The sequence below is a fragment of the Patagioenas fasciata genome, chromosome 1 (genome assembly GCF_037038585.1).
Source record: "Patagioenas fasciata isolate bPatFas1 chromosome 1, bPatFas1.hap1, whole genome shotgun sequence".
NCBI lineage: Eukaryota > Metazoa > Chordata > Aves > Columbiformes > Columbidae > Patagioenas > Patagioenas fasciata.
This window is the reverse complement of record NC_092520.1, coordinates 30,250,855-30,267,087: the sequence shown is the minus strand read 5'-3', so window position 1 is coordinate 30,267,087 and position 16,233 is coordinate 30,250,855. Positions and strand designations below refer to the sequence as shown.

General features: G+C 42.5%; 1 protein-coding gene across 2 annotated transcripts in view; it reads left to right on the top strand.

Annotated features, from left to right (window-relative positions):
- Window positions 1-869: 869 nt before the first annotated feature.
- FAM124A (family with sequence similarity 124 member A) overlaps window positions 870-16,233 on the top strand; it is a 48,409-nt gene continuing 33,045 nt past the window's right edge. For both annotated transcript variants that reach the window (XM_071805339.1, XM_065855740.2), the window contains exons 1-2: window positions 870-1,043; window positions 12,363-12,394. In XM_071805339.1, the coding sequence (XP_071661440.1) occupies window positions 985-1,043; window positions 12,363-12,394 (91 nt within the window). In that variant the 5' untranslated portion in view covers window positions 870-984. The remainder of the gene's footprint in view (window positions 1,044-12,362; window positions 12,395-16,233) is intronic.

Sequence of the window (16,233 nt, the reverse complement as noted above, 5' to 3'; positions counted from 1 at the left end):
TGAGTAGATTAAGGAAAGACTGATTTGTTTTTTTTTTCTGGCAGAGTGAGCTCTTGGTTCACACCTACATGGGTGAACACTTGTATTTATGTGATGGAGAAACAGAGAGGTGTTCACCTCTGAAAACAAAACAGGCAGGTTCACATGACAAGCACAGATTACAGGAGCTCACCCACAACTTTTCCCTGCACTCTCAGGTTATTGAACACAACTGCCCTGCTACTGATAGGCTTTCCTCCATCAGCATTTCTTCACAGGCAGCATTCAAAATGCGCCTTTTGCATCACATCATTTTTTTGTCGTCATTACAGAAATTCTCACGGGGTCAGAAAACCATCTCCTGCCCACTTCTCTGTGTAATTTCAAAATTATTGTATTGGATGCAATGAGCAAGTGCTGGGCATCACTAAGGGAGACTGGAGAAAGCTCAGCACAGCGAAAGACTTCAAATAAAAGGCTGTAGACAGCGTAATACTCCAAAGACAGATGGATAGTGAAGACATCCATCCAACAGGCTCTCTTAACTTTCACTGGAAACAACGTGTCGCACCTTTTAGCCCTTCTTCCAACTGGAAAAACAAAATGAAGGTGCTGAAGTAGTTTCTAAAATACAAGCCACCTAAACACAGTGGGCTGTCGGCGAGCGTGGATGGAAGGTTTTCTCTGCGGGACAGGAGCACTTGCAGAGATCCGGGCGAGGCGGGCGGTCCCCTTCTCTCCGCCCGGGCTCCCCCGCGGCAGGAGGGCGGCAGGAGAGGGGAAGGGGGGCTCGGCGCCCGCGACGGGCGGTGAGAAGGAGGCCGGGCCGGAGGAGCGGCTCCGAGCCCGGGGCAGGCGGGCCGGGGCGGGCCGGGCGGCGGAGCCGCTGCCCGTCGCATACGGCGGAGCGGCGGCGGCCGAGGCGGGTCGCGGCAGAGGCAGGTGGCGGCAGCGGCCGCTCCCCCCGCGGGAGCGCGGGCGTGGAGCCCCACCACCGCCGCCACCATGGAGAAGCAGCCCGGCAGCGAGGACGACTGCGTGGACTCCGGAGCCGAGACGGGCGGGTGAGTGGTTTGGGCCGGGCAGGGGGCTCTAACCTTTTTCCCCGGGCCGTGGCTGGAGGGAGCTCCCTCCCGGGCCGCAGCGCCCGCCTGGCGGCTGCACTTGTTGCCGCCTGCCGCCGCCGCCGAGCGCGTACCGGCAGCGGCGGGGCTGGGGCTGGGGCGACGGGTGCGGCTGTGTCCCGGGCTGAGCCTCCTTCCCACGGACGGGACCGCACCCGCCCAGACCGATAGTTCCTTCCCCCCGACTACCCCGGGGCCGGGGATCCTGTGCGATCCCCTGGGGAAACGGGGAGCGCTCCTGCCGTGGGGCATCACAGTGCTTGGAAAGTCCCAAGGAATTTACCTTCTCCTTCGGTTGAATTGGGGGAAGCTCCCCATCATCATCCTTCTACACGTGGGGAGGAAGATACAAAGAGGTCGTGGCCATGGGCTTTAAGTTTGAGCCCCAAAGCACATGGTGCTGCCTCAGCGGTGGGGCCCAGCACAGTGCTTTATGGGCTGTAGACACATTGGTGAGGACTTGGTGCTGCACCATCCCTGTTTGCCACGATAACTTGTGTTGAGGATAGTCTGGAAGCGTGCCCAGCTACCTGTGCTGTCCTTGTGGCAGTGACACCTGGACAACATCAAGCAGACAGAGCTGACTCCTTAGAAGGACCATCAGAGAGCCACAAAAGCAGGCTAGATTTGTAGGCACCCTGAAACCAGCTTGCTGTTGTCATGATACTCATTGTACCATTCTATGAAGTGCTGTAATCTTTGCTAGTAGTTCTCCAACCTGTGTCGTATCAGAGGCAACGAGAATTACTTTCTTTTCTGACTTCGTGACCCAGCTGCCAGAGGTGTGCTGTGTTTGTTAATTGGATGACTTCTCCTGAGATCATGGAGCTGCAAGGATGCTCTATGGGATCCCCCATTCAGCTCCCACATTCAGCCCGTCTCATTGGGAGCGACTGGGAAGTGCTTTCCAGCCTGTCCCACATGCTGCTGCCATGTCATCTTGTCAGGAACAACACTGAGCCTTTGCTCCTTTTCTGACTCCGGAAGGACAAAAGGAGGTTGCCCACTCCTGTTAACACTGTTCTCCCCTAGGTCTTCGTTCTCCTCCATCCTTGTTTTCCCAACTGTATTTCTCCCAGCTCCTTGTCTGGCATATCTCCTTTGGTCTCTAGTCTGACTGTTGTGTGAGCATGAAGGTGTACGCATACACAGATACTTCCCTTGGCAACAAGGTCAAACAGTGTTCCTGTTCTTTCTTTGACTTTTCCTTCCTCCTGTGGCAGGGCATGCTGAGGTTCAGGGAGAAAGGCATTACCTAAACTCAGACTGATACTGGTGAATAATAGCACCTACTGTTGCATCAGGGCACCACACTAGTGTATGAGACTGAGAGCATAACAAAACTGTAAACACAAAATTGTTAAGAATTTTTTTTTCTAAAAAACAGGTGGAAATGGAATATGGCGATATTTTTAATACATCCAGCTATTAATTAAAATCATTTTTTTAATCTCTTCTGTGGTCTGGGAAGTTAAGGACTTTTTCCATCACCTTATATCGTTTATATAGTTGTAGTATTGTGGACACACCTAATGGGGTGAGTTTTAAAGTGGTTTATGTGACATGAGCTTAAAGGAAAAAATTCACGCTTTTTTCCATATAATGGGATAACAGGGTTTTAATTCATTTTGGGGGAATGTGGGGAAAACCAAACCAAACCAAAACAACAAAATAACCAGTGAATTCATGGCTGGTTCAAAGCTCAAAAAATCTTTGGTGAGTCAAGTCATTCTTAGTTTGCGGTGTTTATCGGGACTAGAAAAGCTGGGGTTTCCTTGGGAGCGGCTCTTGGAAGGATGTGACCCAGCTGGTGACATTAGCTTTTAGACCGCAGTGACCAGCAGGACAGTTGCTTGTGTCTGGTGTTGAGGATGTGCTAAAACTGATGATTTTATGAAGCATCCCTGTCCCAGGCTCAACACTGGAAGGGGTAGGTTAGCACAAGAGTCTGTCTGAGGAATTTGAACAATGACATATGGCAATTAATAACTGCAGTGCTTTGCACTGAGTTTATTTTGAAAAGCAATGGATCTCTGCATTTCAATTATTATTTTTAGTTCTGTTTAGCAGCTATTTTAGTCTGATAAACATGTTGCGTATGTCTCTTTCACAATGTTTATATTTCAGCTTTCTCACCAAACCAACTGTTCACAGCACTTGCTTTTCCCTCTTACCAGATCTGCTTTTTGCTTTGTTTCAGTCCCATCATAGTGCTAAATTGAGCTGTTTCCCTTTTTCTCCAGTTATTCAATGGTTGAAAACAAAAACAACAATAAAAAAACAAACAACACAACAACAACAAAACCCAACCTATTCTGAAGTTCAGCCATGATCCTCTGAAAGTCCAAGGAGAGATAACTGTCAGCATAATTCAGTAACAGTTCTACATGAAGTGGTCCCTTTCTGTCACTCCAGGAACAGTAGTGGAAAGTGACTGTAGTAAATCCAGGGCTGCAAGCCCTTGTCATGTTGATGATCGTATGTAATGATGTGTGAGCTCTTATGCAGAGCCCATACCTCTGAAGCTGCTTATAGCAGCTAACCAATCTAATACATCAAGTACTCCATGGGACATATGTTCCTTAAGGTTTTGCTGTGGCTTCCAGCTACAAGAGCAGGCACAACTCTGTGCTACAGGCAAGCCTGGTTACAGTTTGAAGCCTTCATTTTCCTAATCTGTTGGAAAATACCTTCCTCTTACTGCATTTGCCTCGATAAATGGGGTTGGCAAAGAGGCTGCTGAACAAAAGTAGTGTATTATGTGTTCCTGAATCCAATAAGAACGGATTGAGCTGGTGTTGTCAAGTACCTAAATAAAGGGAGTAAAACATATAAGCCAATTAGTTTATATTGGCTGTTTATTAATGAGATTTTAAAGAGTTTGACCATCCTTGCTCTTAGAGATTTTGCCTGTGCAAATTGTGGCTTCTCGGGAAATGTGTTCTTGGGCTTTTTAGTATAAAAACCTTACTTTATCCACTACTGAAATGTTTTAGCCCAGAAGAATGTGAGACAGAGAGCTTTCTATGGTAATAATTTTAGTAGTGGATTTGTACTATAAAACCTGACATTTTAGGAAGAAGTAAATGGTCTTTCTTTGGTGTTTGATTAGAAAGCAAACGGGGAAAAACAAGTGGAAGAAAGAAATTGAAGGGAGGAGAAATATGTGTATTTAAAGAATGGTAGATAAATTGTAAAGAAAAACAAAGCAAAACAAAAGCTAGAAGAAATAATACCAAGTTACCTAAAATGAGTTGTAGAAATGTTCATTTTCAAATTTTCTTGGTTTTACAACCCATGCAAATGCCATTATTTCACTATTCTTTACTCTGAATAGTAAAGTTTTTTGAGTCTGAAACTCCCAAGATAACAAACTAAAACAATTTTAGGAATTGTTAGGTATGTAATTTTGAAGCAGTGAGACAGATTCTTGCTATCGCTAATGTCAAGGGCAAAGCATCAGCTGAATTCATTGTGTTCAGGACTGATATCCCGAGTAATACATAGTGAATGTGGAAAACGGGGAGTTTCTCAGACCTAACGTCTTAAATTTTTGATTCCTAAACTTTTATTTGGTCCTGTTAGCTGTGTTCAAGGACTACTTCTATAGGAATGCTCCCTCCTATTTATCGTGTGTGTATGCCTTAACTGAGCGTAACACTTCAGTGAGATAACTGACATTAATGAAAATTTCAATATATGTGACAATTCCCACCAGATATGTGACAATTCCCACCAGAACTTCACTTGTTCCTTTAAACAGCTGTGAGAGCCCATCTTAAAGGGTTCATACTTTAATCATTAGCTTACGAATAGTATCAAGGTTTGCCTAAACCCTTCGTTTTCTCCTTGTTAGGAGTCATTTAAACCTTCAAGTTTTAACTTTTTACTTAAATTATTTGAATTTGAACATTTCCATTTATGTTTCAAATAAATTATTATATTTTTAGGGAAAATGGGAAGACATTATTGAAGTATAAGGGGTTTTGTTTGTTATTTTGTTTTGTTTTCTGTAGAATAAACTTAAAACCTAAATATCAATGATGCAAACTGAATTTGTCAGTAGTTAATTGCTGAGTATTTGATGAATTTTAGGAAGAAAGAAAATTATACTTGATATACCTTGATAGCAGGCAACGGCCAAGGAACACTTCAATGAAATATAGAGAAACCTATCGCAAAACAAACAAAAGGTGCTTGAAGCTTAGGGCGCTGTACCATGCAGCAGCTATTTTTATGATTTGCTTAGCAAAATTCGTTACTGTTTGGTTACAGTCATATTGAGGAGGGCTGTTCCCTCCTTTTCATTTTCTCCTGTGGTTCTATCCCTCAAATTAAATTTGCAGAGATTATGTTAATTTTTTTACTGTGCCATACTTGTTTATTAATCTTCCTTGTAGCTGCATGTGTGACCCTGGGCAAATCACAAATTATTTGAGCCTCTGTTATCTGTTAGGTAGAGAATTTTTTTTTTCTTTTTTTGGTTGCAGTTCTGTAAAATGCATGAGACTTTAAAGCGGAAAATACAATTGCTAATAGGAGACAAGGCAACCTATAAAAAAGATGGTTTACCACACTTAAAATAGAAAGTATTGAGAAATTGTAATTCACGTGTGTCCTCAGAATGGGTTGCTTAAATTAAAAAATGAGTAGTTGAATGGTTTATTGGAGTGAGAGGTTGTTTTCATGTGACATGTTTCTAGCTTAAAGGGATTCAACATTTATGACTTTGTCATTTGTACGGTAGTCCTTCCATATGACATGTCAGTCTTTTGTCACATATTTCATCCATTTATGAGAAACTCTCAGGAATAAAAATCACTGCTGCTGAAATCTATTTTAAGGTTTGTTTTTACCTTGGGGTTTCTTCTTTTTTTTTTTTTTTTTTTTCCCTGAGGCTTTCACTTCCTATATATCCGTCATTCCAGACGTACCAAGGTTAGACAGCTTGTCTCTGATTTGGCATTTGAATACTATAAAGTTGAGCTATTTGTTGCAAATTGGTGGTGAGGCACCATTTCTAACCAGATCTAATTGGTGTAGCAAAGCTGTTTGGTTTAACCACGGGGCAGGCAGATCTGCTAGCATGTGGCACTGAGGCTAGGCACCGAAAGTGATGCTGAGACAGATTTTAAATCACATTCTGGTGGCCAGAAGGTCTAGGCTGACACTGGTGATCGCTGGGTCCCAGCAGTCAGAGAGGTTTACCTCAGCTAACTGTCGCTGTGCAAAGGTTAGGTGTTTGGTGTAAGGCTGCTTCTGTTGTTAGTTAAGAGTGATGGGACCCTGGCAGGATGACACACCTGCTGGCTTTGGACAGGCAGGTACGTGACACCTCAGTTCTGATGCTCACTAAAGTACAGTATGGTCCTGCCCCATCAGATGCATCTTGAAAGATTACAAACAACTGTTCCTCCTTATGATGATGTCTCTCATGTAGGGCCTCAAGCACTCTTTTTGTTAATAACCTCCTGAATGCGGTAGTTACAGCTGAGGGATGGGAACCCATCTTCCGACTTCATCCCTCGACTAGAAATCCAGAGCAAGGTGTTTTAAGACAAGATGCTCTGAGTTATTCCATTGCAGTCATCTTGATTACAGAAGTATCACAGAATCACAGAATATTAGGGATTGGAAGGGACCTCAAAAGTCCAGTCCCCCCGCCAGAGCAGGAACAGCCAGATGAGGTTATGCAGGAAGGAGTCCAGGCGGGTTTTGAATGTCTGCAGAGAAGGAGACTCCACAACCTACTTGGGCAGCCTGTTCCCGTGTCTGTCACCCTCACCATGAAGAAGTTTCTTCTCAAATTTAAATGGAATCTTCAGTGTCCCAGTTTATACCCGTTGCCCCTTGTCTTATCATTGATTGTCACCGAGAAGAGCCTGGCTCCATCCTTGTGACACTCACCCTTTATATATTTGTAAACATTCATGAGATCACCCCTCAGTCTCCTCCAAGCTAAAGAGACCCAGCTCCTTCAGCCTTTCCTCATAAGAGAGATGCTCCACTCCCTTAATCATCTTTGTTGCCCTGCGCTGGACCCTCTCCAGCAGTTCCCTGTCCTTCTGGAACTGAGGGGCTCAGAACTGGACACAATATTCCAGATGTGATAGATGTATGGTGAAGGTAATGGATTTGCATTGGACTGATATTAGTGGAGCAGATTGTAGTCTGACCCTCAGGAATTTGGTGAGAAGAAATCCAAGACAGAGCTACAAAGCTAAATCTTCCGACTCACACATTGTGATTTAGCTGCTATAAAATCTTCCCATGTGCCCTGTGGAGTGCTTTCTGAGGCAAACAAGCTGTTAAATACAGCTCTTAATATGAAACAGTGAAATCTGAAGCAATGCTAGGTAGAAAAGGCAAAGGAAATGTGAATCCAGCAGGTGCTGTTACATCAGTCCCACGTAAGTGAAGGGTAGGGACAGCAGAAGAGCTGGTAAACTTTCCACAGTTTCATTTTTTAGGGGGATTAAGGAGTCCTGATAATTGAGACCTCGGGCATATCATGGTGTAGTATTGCGTTAGAATAACCTGAGAGATGTGTGTTTTACACAGCAGACTGCCTTGTGGAGGTGCTGCCTGGCTGAGAAACGTAGTTACAGCCATGCCAGTGCATTAAACAGCATATGGGGGTGTCCCTGGGCACTGGACAGAGTTGTCCATAGTGTTGAATACTTAAAATGGTTGATGGCCTCAGTTTGGATTGGACCATCTAGCTCTCCCCCATGTGATTTTTGGGTGTGTTTTACTGTGGGCCAGGGACTTGTTTAACCACGTTCCCACGTCCCAGGGACCGTTCCTGGCAGACCACTTACCAGTCTGTTTTAGAAGGCAAGAGGTTTTAATGGTACAGGTGCAGAGTGTTTCATGGCAGTTGGCCTCAGTCCCAGATGGTTCTCTTGAGCACGTTTGTTTATTAGGGCAGATGTCACCGCTGTAGCTGTGTTAAGGTGATGCTGTGCCATGACTGATCAGTACGCCAAAGTAACTCAAGTGCAGTGTGATGCTGGTGTAGTTACATTACTTGTGTGATGCAGAAATGGAACGCAGTTGTGCTTCTTACCCAAAGAGTATTTTTGTATACCATACTCAGTAACTGCAAGTTGTGCTAGTAGCTACTTACTGATATTTGGTGGTCTATTTCCCTTTCTTGGGTGTTTTGAGGCTCTGTATTACTAATCAGCAATGAGGAGTGCAGGCTGATTTCAGAGGATTGCTCAGCATCATTTGTGCTCACATTTGTGTCTTACACTCTCCGATAATGCACAGTACTGATCCTTCAACAGCACTAATGGGAATTGAGGTCCCACATTTATCTCAAGCTTCTACATTCCTATTTTAATGTCTCTTGACATGTTCACAGCTCCTCTTTGCTGGTGGCCTGACTGTTGAGCTCAAATTCCTTACAGACTGATGTGTCTTTTGACTGAGCGATGAGCCCTTCTTTTCAGCACCTCCCACTGCTTCAATACCCTTTTTGATCATTTTTTTTCCTCATTATGTGCCTATAAAGGGAACAGTCCTCCGTTTGTTCAGTCTCTGTCCTGAATGTCTCTTTCCTTTTATCTGTAATATCTATCAGAGGAAGTAGCTTGCTGCAAGACCATGTAATTGGCCTGGAACCTCTGAGGCCCAGTATGGCCCCAGTCTGTCACAATTAAAACCCATGAGTGCTTTACTCTTGAGGTATCCTAATGGGAAAATCCCCTTCCAAGGGAACTGACAGAAGCTGATACTTGGTGTGTTTAAAACAGGGATGGAAAGAATAGGAAGGAACAAAGTTACTTCATGTCCGGAGACTCTATATGACCAAGGAGATGTTTATCTTGTTACTTAATTTTTCTAATACATGATCTTGTCAAAGGGAATGTTTGCTGTGTAGTAGTCTAAAAAGATTAAAGGACTTACAGAAACTTCAGAATTTAGTATCCTAAATAGCTGACTATAAGAAAAAAAAAAATGTATTTTGTAAACCACTTACTAGCGATTGTCATGAATCTGAACAGTTCGTGCCAATGTTTGAAATTATTATGGATTTTACTAACACTGTTATTTTTGTTCTTATGGACTAGATTTAAGACAAATTCTAGGACAGGAAGAAGTTGAAGAGAGGACGAAAGATACTCAGTTTGGCCCTGAGAGCACACAGAGAGACTCATAGTCATCCCATTTAGTTTTAGGCATGTAGTTGAGGGTCCTGCATTAGGAAAGTGGTTTCTGTAGGCTTCATCTCTAGACAACATCCAGGGAGAGACACACTTCACACCTCCATTTTATTGACTATAGAGGGAGCTTAGGGAGGGTACAATCCTCATTTCAGCATCTGAGGTTGACATAAGCCTTTGAGCTTAATTACCCTTTTTCTTTAATTCTGTGTATGTCAGTTATGCAACAAACATGAATTAAATATTAGCTTGAACCATATTAGAATTACAAAAAAACCCCAATACGATTCTAAAGCCGATTAAAACGTGTCTGTGCAATTAGTCTCCAAGCACACTGTTGTCTCCTCCTTTCTCACTCCCCATCTTTTTATTTTTCCTCTTGTCTCATTTTTCATGTCCTGCCACTTCCTCGGTTCAGGACTCATTAATTCTCCATGTCCTATAATATGCCTGCAGCACTTTGGGATAATAAAATAACAGTGTGAAGTAATAGAAAGCTGCTTCTACTTGCAGTAAGCGAAAGGCAAAATGTTGTTTCCCTTCTATCTGAAACACAAGCAGTGCAGATTCATATTGAATTAGCCACCAACTGCTGAATACATATACATTGATGGACAGCCGCGGGCTGTTTTCAAACAGAAGTGCAGACTAAATGGATCCTTGCTTGGGGTGCTTGGAGGCAACTGGATGTATATTGTTTGCCTCTGGGCTTGCAAAGAGTGACATGTTACACAGTTTTCAAACCCTTCCAAATATACATGCTGCCAAATGATACCAATGTGATTTGCTGCTGAAAAATACCATGCAGCTTTATGGCCCTCACAGCACTATTTAGCCAGCCTCAAGGATCAACCCCTGCTGGCCCCCACCCAGAGCCAGACCAGTGGTGTGTGCATGGCCCAGCAGCAGGAAGAAGGAGGTCTCCTTCTCTGCTCATGTCGTTCCTGCCTCTGCCTTTCCCAGCTACACAAGGGTCCTGGGAGAGGTTGGTTGAGGGGTAGCATTTTGTTTGTGAAGGAGGCGCTGTGTAGCAGGTATATATGGGGCGACTGAGAGGGGCTGCTAAAGACCATTAGGGGGAAGCCGTATGAGGAGCAGCTGAAGTGACTTGGTTTGTTCAGCCTGGAGGAGGCTGAGGGGAGACCTCATGGCAGCTACAGCTTCCTCACAAGGGGAGGAGGAGGGGCAGGCTCTGATCTCTTCTCTTTAGTGACCAATGACAGAACCTGAGGGAATGGCAGGAAGATGTGCCAGGGGAGGTTCAGGTTGAACATTAGGAAAAGGTTCTTCACCCAGAGGACGGTGGAGCACTGGAACAGGCTCCCCAGGGAGGTGTCACAGCCCCAAGCATGACAGTGTTTGAGAAGAGGCTGAACAACACCCTCAGACACATGATGTGAATTTTGGGGTTGTCATATGCAGGGACAGGATTTTGACTGGATGATCCTTGTGAGTCCCTTCCAACTCAGGGCATTCTGTGATTCTATGACCTAATCCTGGAGTCTCTGCCATATGTGACAAAGATGTTTCCTTGCTCCCTGGCATTATCAAAGTGGCTGGGAGTGCAGGATTTAGCAAAGGAGAGAGAGTGCGCGAGAGCTGCAAGCTCCCATCAGCAGCTCTCTACCCAGCATTGCATAGACCTTTTTCAAAAGCTACAATAATTTTAAGGTATTGGTGGATTTTCTTTTCATTAATATTGTGAAAATTCAGTTTGTGTCATCTTTCACCAATCCAGCAGGACTGGGAAGAAGAGTCTAGGGTAGTTCCTCATGGTCTTTCTCATCTAAACTGCAGTCTTTGCATCTGATCTGCCAAATAATGAGTGCTAAGCATGGGGCTAGGAAATAGGGGCTGTAATTGGTTCATTTTTTCTGCAGAGATATGTCCATATTAAAGCAGCTGCTATAGTTACATGAGGTTGATGTTCTTTATTCCCTTGGATGCCTGAGAGCATAGAGTATGAAGGTATCCTGAGAACATGCTTAGATGGTATCTATTTCCATACAAATATCTTAGGAGTCAAGGCTCACATGTTTTTTTTAATTTAAAGCAATATTGCAAACTTGTTGCAATTATTTGTATGAAACAAGCATTTAGGTTTGAATCCAAGAACTGTGTTAGGGCTCCCCAGACACTTTGCTTGTCACGTTCAGGGCACTGCAGGGCATAGGAGCAAGATGTTAGTTGTGGCAGAAAGCTCTGGTGAGTGGGGTCTGTTTTGGAGACCCAGACACCCGCATAGTGGAGGCCATGTGATTTTAAACTCCAAAACTAAGCACTCAGAAGCCATAGGTAGGGCCTTGGAAGTGAAATAGGATTTTTGTTTTTAATACTCAGTGATGGCATGTTTGTTTTACCTGAGTATTTCTGAATCTTGAGGACATAAAAGGGCCATGTTTTGATCAGCCCAGAATGGGTTTTTGAGGAGTCTGGGCTTATATGCAGCTGCAAATTTAATTGCATTGTTGCTCAAAATATTTAACTACTCTGACTTTCTCATGGGTAAGCTGTATGCACTGAAGTAGAACCAATGGGTGTATGGTTTTACTGAGAGATGTCTTAAAGAGGAAAAGGGTTTCCTGAAGCAAAAAGCTTTGTCATCTAAATGTTTATATTTTGGTACTCATTTTGTGTCTTTCCTGCCAGTTGTGACCAAATAGCAATAAAAATTTTGCTCTTTGAATAGAATTATTTTTAAAAAAGAAAAAAATCTGCAAAGCAGCATTTAGAGGATGTAAAGTAAGGAAGATGAGGAGCAGAGTCAAAGTCTAGTAGACTGTCTAAAGCAGCCTATTTTTTCCTTATAGAGAGCCTTCTAAGCTTTAATTTTTATGCCTAAAATTAGGTAGCGTGAATAGCCCCTAGATAAATCCCTAGTTGCTTTACACACTCCACATAGGTGTTTTCAAAATACATGTGGGATGCTAGTTTTTCTGAGGCCATGTTCAAAACCCGTTCCACAAAATATCACAAAAATAATGCTAAATGGGCATTAAACTACTTTAATATGCAATGTGAGTTAGATGTGGTACATTTTTCATTATCTCTTTTAGATTTAATATAGTCTAAAATCTTTTTCTTGCAGGTCTGAGTACAGCCGTATGTCATCTACCAGCAGTGAGTATAACTTTTAGAATTTTTTTTAAAAGGGTTCTCATATTTTCTTTTTTCTGTTTGCTAATATTTATTAACATCAACCTAGCGTTATGAAGGAGTTCACTTTGACAGAGTAAAGCCAATGTGCCTTCTCTCCTTGGATCTGTGTCTAGAAACAGTGTAGAAATTTAAACTGATTGGATGTTTATGACCAAAATAGGATCCATGTGTAAAGTCATAAATATTGGAGGTCACAAGAATGCAAGGCAAAATGAGAACAAAATCTATAGACACAGTGTGGCCAGTGCGAATGGGCCCTCCAGCCAAATGAGTCTGCAGTGATTAACGTCATTAGAGCTGGGGGATGCAGGAATAATTGAATGCTTATTGTAAGCTGATGCCAAGGAAGCATTTGAGAGCAAATTCTGTGAAGCATTTCTTTGATTTCAAGGATGATAGACACCCTAGTAAGTGTCACAGTCTTTCTACATGTTTACAATAGCCAGTTGAATTTCAGGTTATCCAGCTGATAAAAGACGAATCCAGACGCTGCATTATTGTTTCTCTCTTTTTGACCAGTGCAAAATGGCATTATTTTAAGGAACAAGGAACGCTTTTTCAATCCTCTGTCTACCTACTCCAAGCATTTTGTTAGTTGTAGTACATACGCTATTCACAGAACTTTGAAATGCAATAATGCTTATTCATGCACAGCTACTGGTATCTCTCTCTTGTCAAAGTGCAAGGTGATGCCTGTCTCTGCAATTCACACATAGTCGTGGGCTTTATTTATGCCAAGCAAGCAGATAAAAAAATTCACAGATGACAAATTGTGTTTTATAATCTGGATCTTTAAGCACCATGAAAATCGGAGGGGAAGAAAGCTGTCAGTGTTTTCTCATTCACACATTCTGGCTGCAGCATGGAGAGGGTTATTTTCCATCTCCCATGGTCTTCACCAGAGGGCTTTTATTGATTTCAACAAGAGCTGGATCAGACAGTGTTTGTAATGTCTGGCTCCAGAGCTGATGTGACTAGAAGGGAGCTCGCTGTCTTTCCTCCATCTGCTCAGTGTGAGTCTGAGAGAGAATTTAGTGCAGCTTCTTCCTAAATTCTGTTTAAATAGATTTCTGGATTTCCTCTACCCGACATAGTTTTTGAAATGATTGGGAGGCAAATTTCAGGCAATGAACTTTTCTGTGATAGTAAAAGCATATTGGATTTGACTGGTTAGACGAGATGTGTGCCCCACCACCTCCTCAGCTCACGATTTTGAGTGATGGCTTGGGGAATATGCTGCCAGCTTCCTCCACTTTTTGGGTGGTGACTCATAATTATTTGCCTCATAGAAGTGCTTATTTGGCAGACAAGTTCAGAAGACAAGGTGTAAGTAAAGTATTTCTCATCTAAAAATGTGGGTTTGATCCCTCACAACTTAGCATAACTGCTGCGCATTCTACAAATAAAGGTAACAAATTACGTTTATAAGTCTTTGTTTTTATCAAATGAACTGTTTCTAATGGTAATTTTTGGTTGTGTGGCAGCTACAGCGTGTCCTGTTAACTGTGGTCACCCCAGTATCTTGCTGGCCACAACTGTCCAGAATATGTGGGCATTACAGTTGTATTTTAGCATCAGTAATTTGTCAGTACAAGGAGGTATTATCATTCCAGCAAAACCACAAAAGCTCAGGAGACAGGACAGTCTCTTTCTTTCTCTTTTCTGCTTCCAAGGCAAATTATATTGATACAGCTTCACAAGTAGCAGTATTTAACTTTGCATTTTGTGAGGTTTGTGTGGTCGGTTTGATGAGGCAGTGAAAGAGTAACAGGAACAGCTACATAAAAGAATTTCAATAAAATAGAAATGCTTTCATGTTGGAGGCTGGCAGTCAGGGGCTGCACAATGCATTTGAAGAAAAGATTATTGGGGAAGAGATATTAGGAAAAGAAGGTGATTTGGTCATTCTAATTTATTTGGGGAGAAGATTCAGTAAGTGGCATCATTTGTAGTACAGAAAGCAGTCTAATCAATGATAGTGTTAGGCCCTAATATAATACAAAGTAAGTAGTTGTAAATTAAAAAGTGAATAATCTCTGTTACCTACAGCTGCTTCATCTGGAGCTCCTGTTCTAATGAAGTGGAGTTTATCTAAACCAGAAGGATTACAAGCTAATTTGGTTTTACAAGGGTCTTATTCAGTGGTACCAATGAGCATCCAATTTCATTGTTTAATAAATGAATAATCTCCTAAATTTCAGAATTAACTCCACTGGACAAAATTGTTCCACCAACATGCCAAGAAAAGGACAGGAAAGATTTAGCAGGTGAATTAACTCCAGCTGCCTGTGTCACTTGCATCAGTGACAGCAGCTGAACAAACTGCAGGACTTTGCACCAATGCAGAAGTATATGGGAGCCTTAGACCCCCCACGTCAGAAGTAAAATCTCATCAGCTGCTATCTGACAATGGAAGGATCATTCTGTACAAGTGTCATTTCTAGAAGGTTTTTCCCTAAGCATATGGCAGCATTTATCGTGGGCAACGCACTCCTGCAGCAGTTCAGAGCCCTGCCTGGGGGGTTGATTGGACTGTGGGTCTTGTGCAGCATCTCAGTTATTTTCTTTTCCCTTGTGTCCTGGCTTTGGATGACCCCAGAATGCTTTTTACTGGCACCATTCATCTAACATTTGTGGTTTTGTACAGCAAGTACTTTAGAGAAGAGTACCAAAGTTTGCAGGGTGTGTTTATTTCTGCAGGAAAATGCAGCAGTTATCTGCTGTGCAGGCTCTGGCTGTTGTCAGGGTGACTGCGTGTCATTTTGCCTTTTCTCATTGAGCAGAGTAAATAGGCCATGCAAACCTGTCTGCTGGATGCTGGATTTTGAGGTATTACAGCTTTGAAAGGATCAGCAGCGTGATTTCAAGAAAGAGATGTGCTAAATTAATTTTGACCTTTTTTTTTTTTTTTTTTTCCTGAATTCTGGTGTGTGTATCCACTTTTCCCATTGTTCTTTAGCAGGAGGTGTGCTTTGTCTTATTAGGATGTTTTTCCCATTGGTATGCTCTTCATTAATCTAGAAAAAGTATTAAGCTTCTTTCTGCTCATATTTTCAATTACCTTTTCAATTACAGTCCTCAGTTACCATTAGGGATCCCTAATCATATATGAGAGGGAATTGTGCTAGGCAATTTACACACACAGAAGAGAGAGATCTTTACCTAAAATACATAATACCAAAATATGAAGACCATAAGCAGCATATCAATACAGACAGTTGGAATAACAAAGAAATAATTAATTAGTGTTGGTCAACACAAAAAGCAACAGTCTTTGCACATCACTGTTTTAATTATCTGCAGATTGCTTTGAGCTATGTGTTTCAGGGATGATTTTCGGCTAGGGAGGAGGAGTTTTGATGTGGGCTGCTTATTTCCTCCTCTGTATAATCTTTGCATTTATGATAATGGCTCTTCAGAAAGACTCAAAGCAAAGTGGGCATTTGGAGGAAAGACTTTTGTGATTTGTAATATTTGAAATATTCCATACCTAGTCAGCTCTGGAGCCAATTTAACCAGGTTGTCTGAGAAATAATTGTGGAAGTGAGTGATTTTTTTTTCCCCTGACATTTTCAGCTAGGCAATCAGTAGGGAGCTGCCTGGATGCATGTTTGTGCTGTTCCAGCTAAGTCGGTAAATGAAACATAAAACTGGCCCTATGGGATAAGATACAAGTTCGTGGTAGATTTTAGAGCATTTGTGATAGTAAAACTCTGTAGCATGTGGTGGTTCATGTTGTGCTTCTCAATGAGGTAAAGGGCTTGTCGCTTGCTTTGCAGTTGAAAAGCTGGTAATTCACC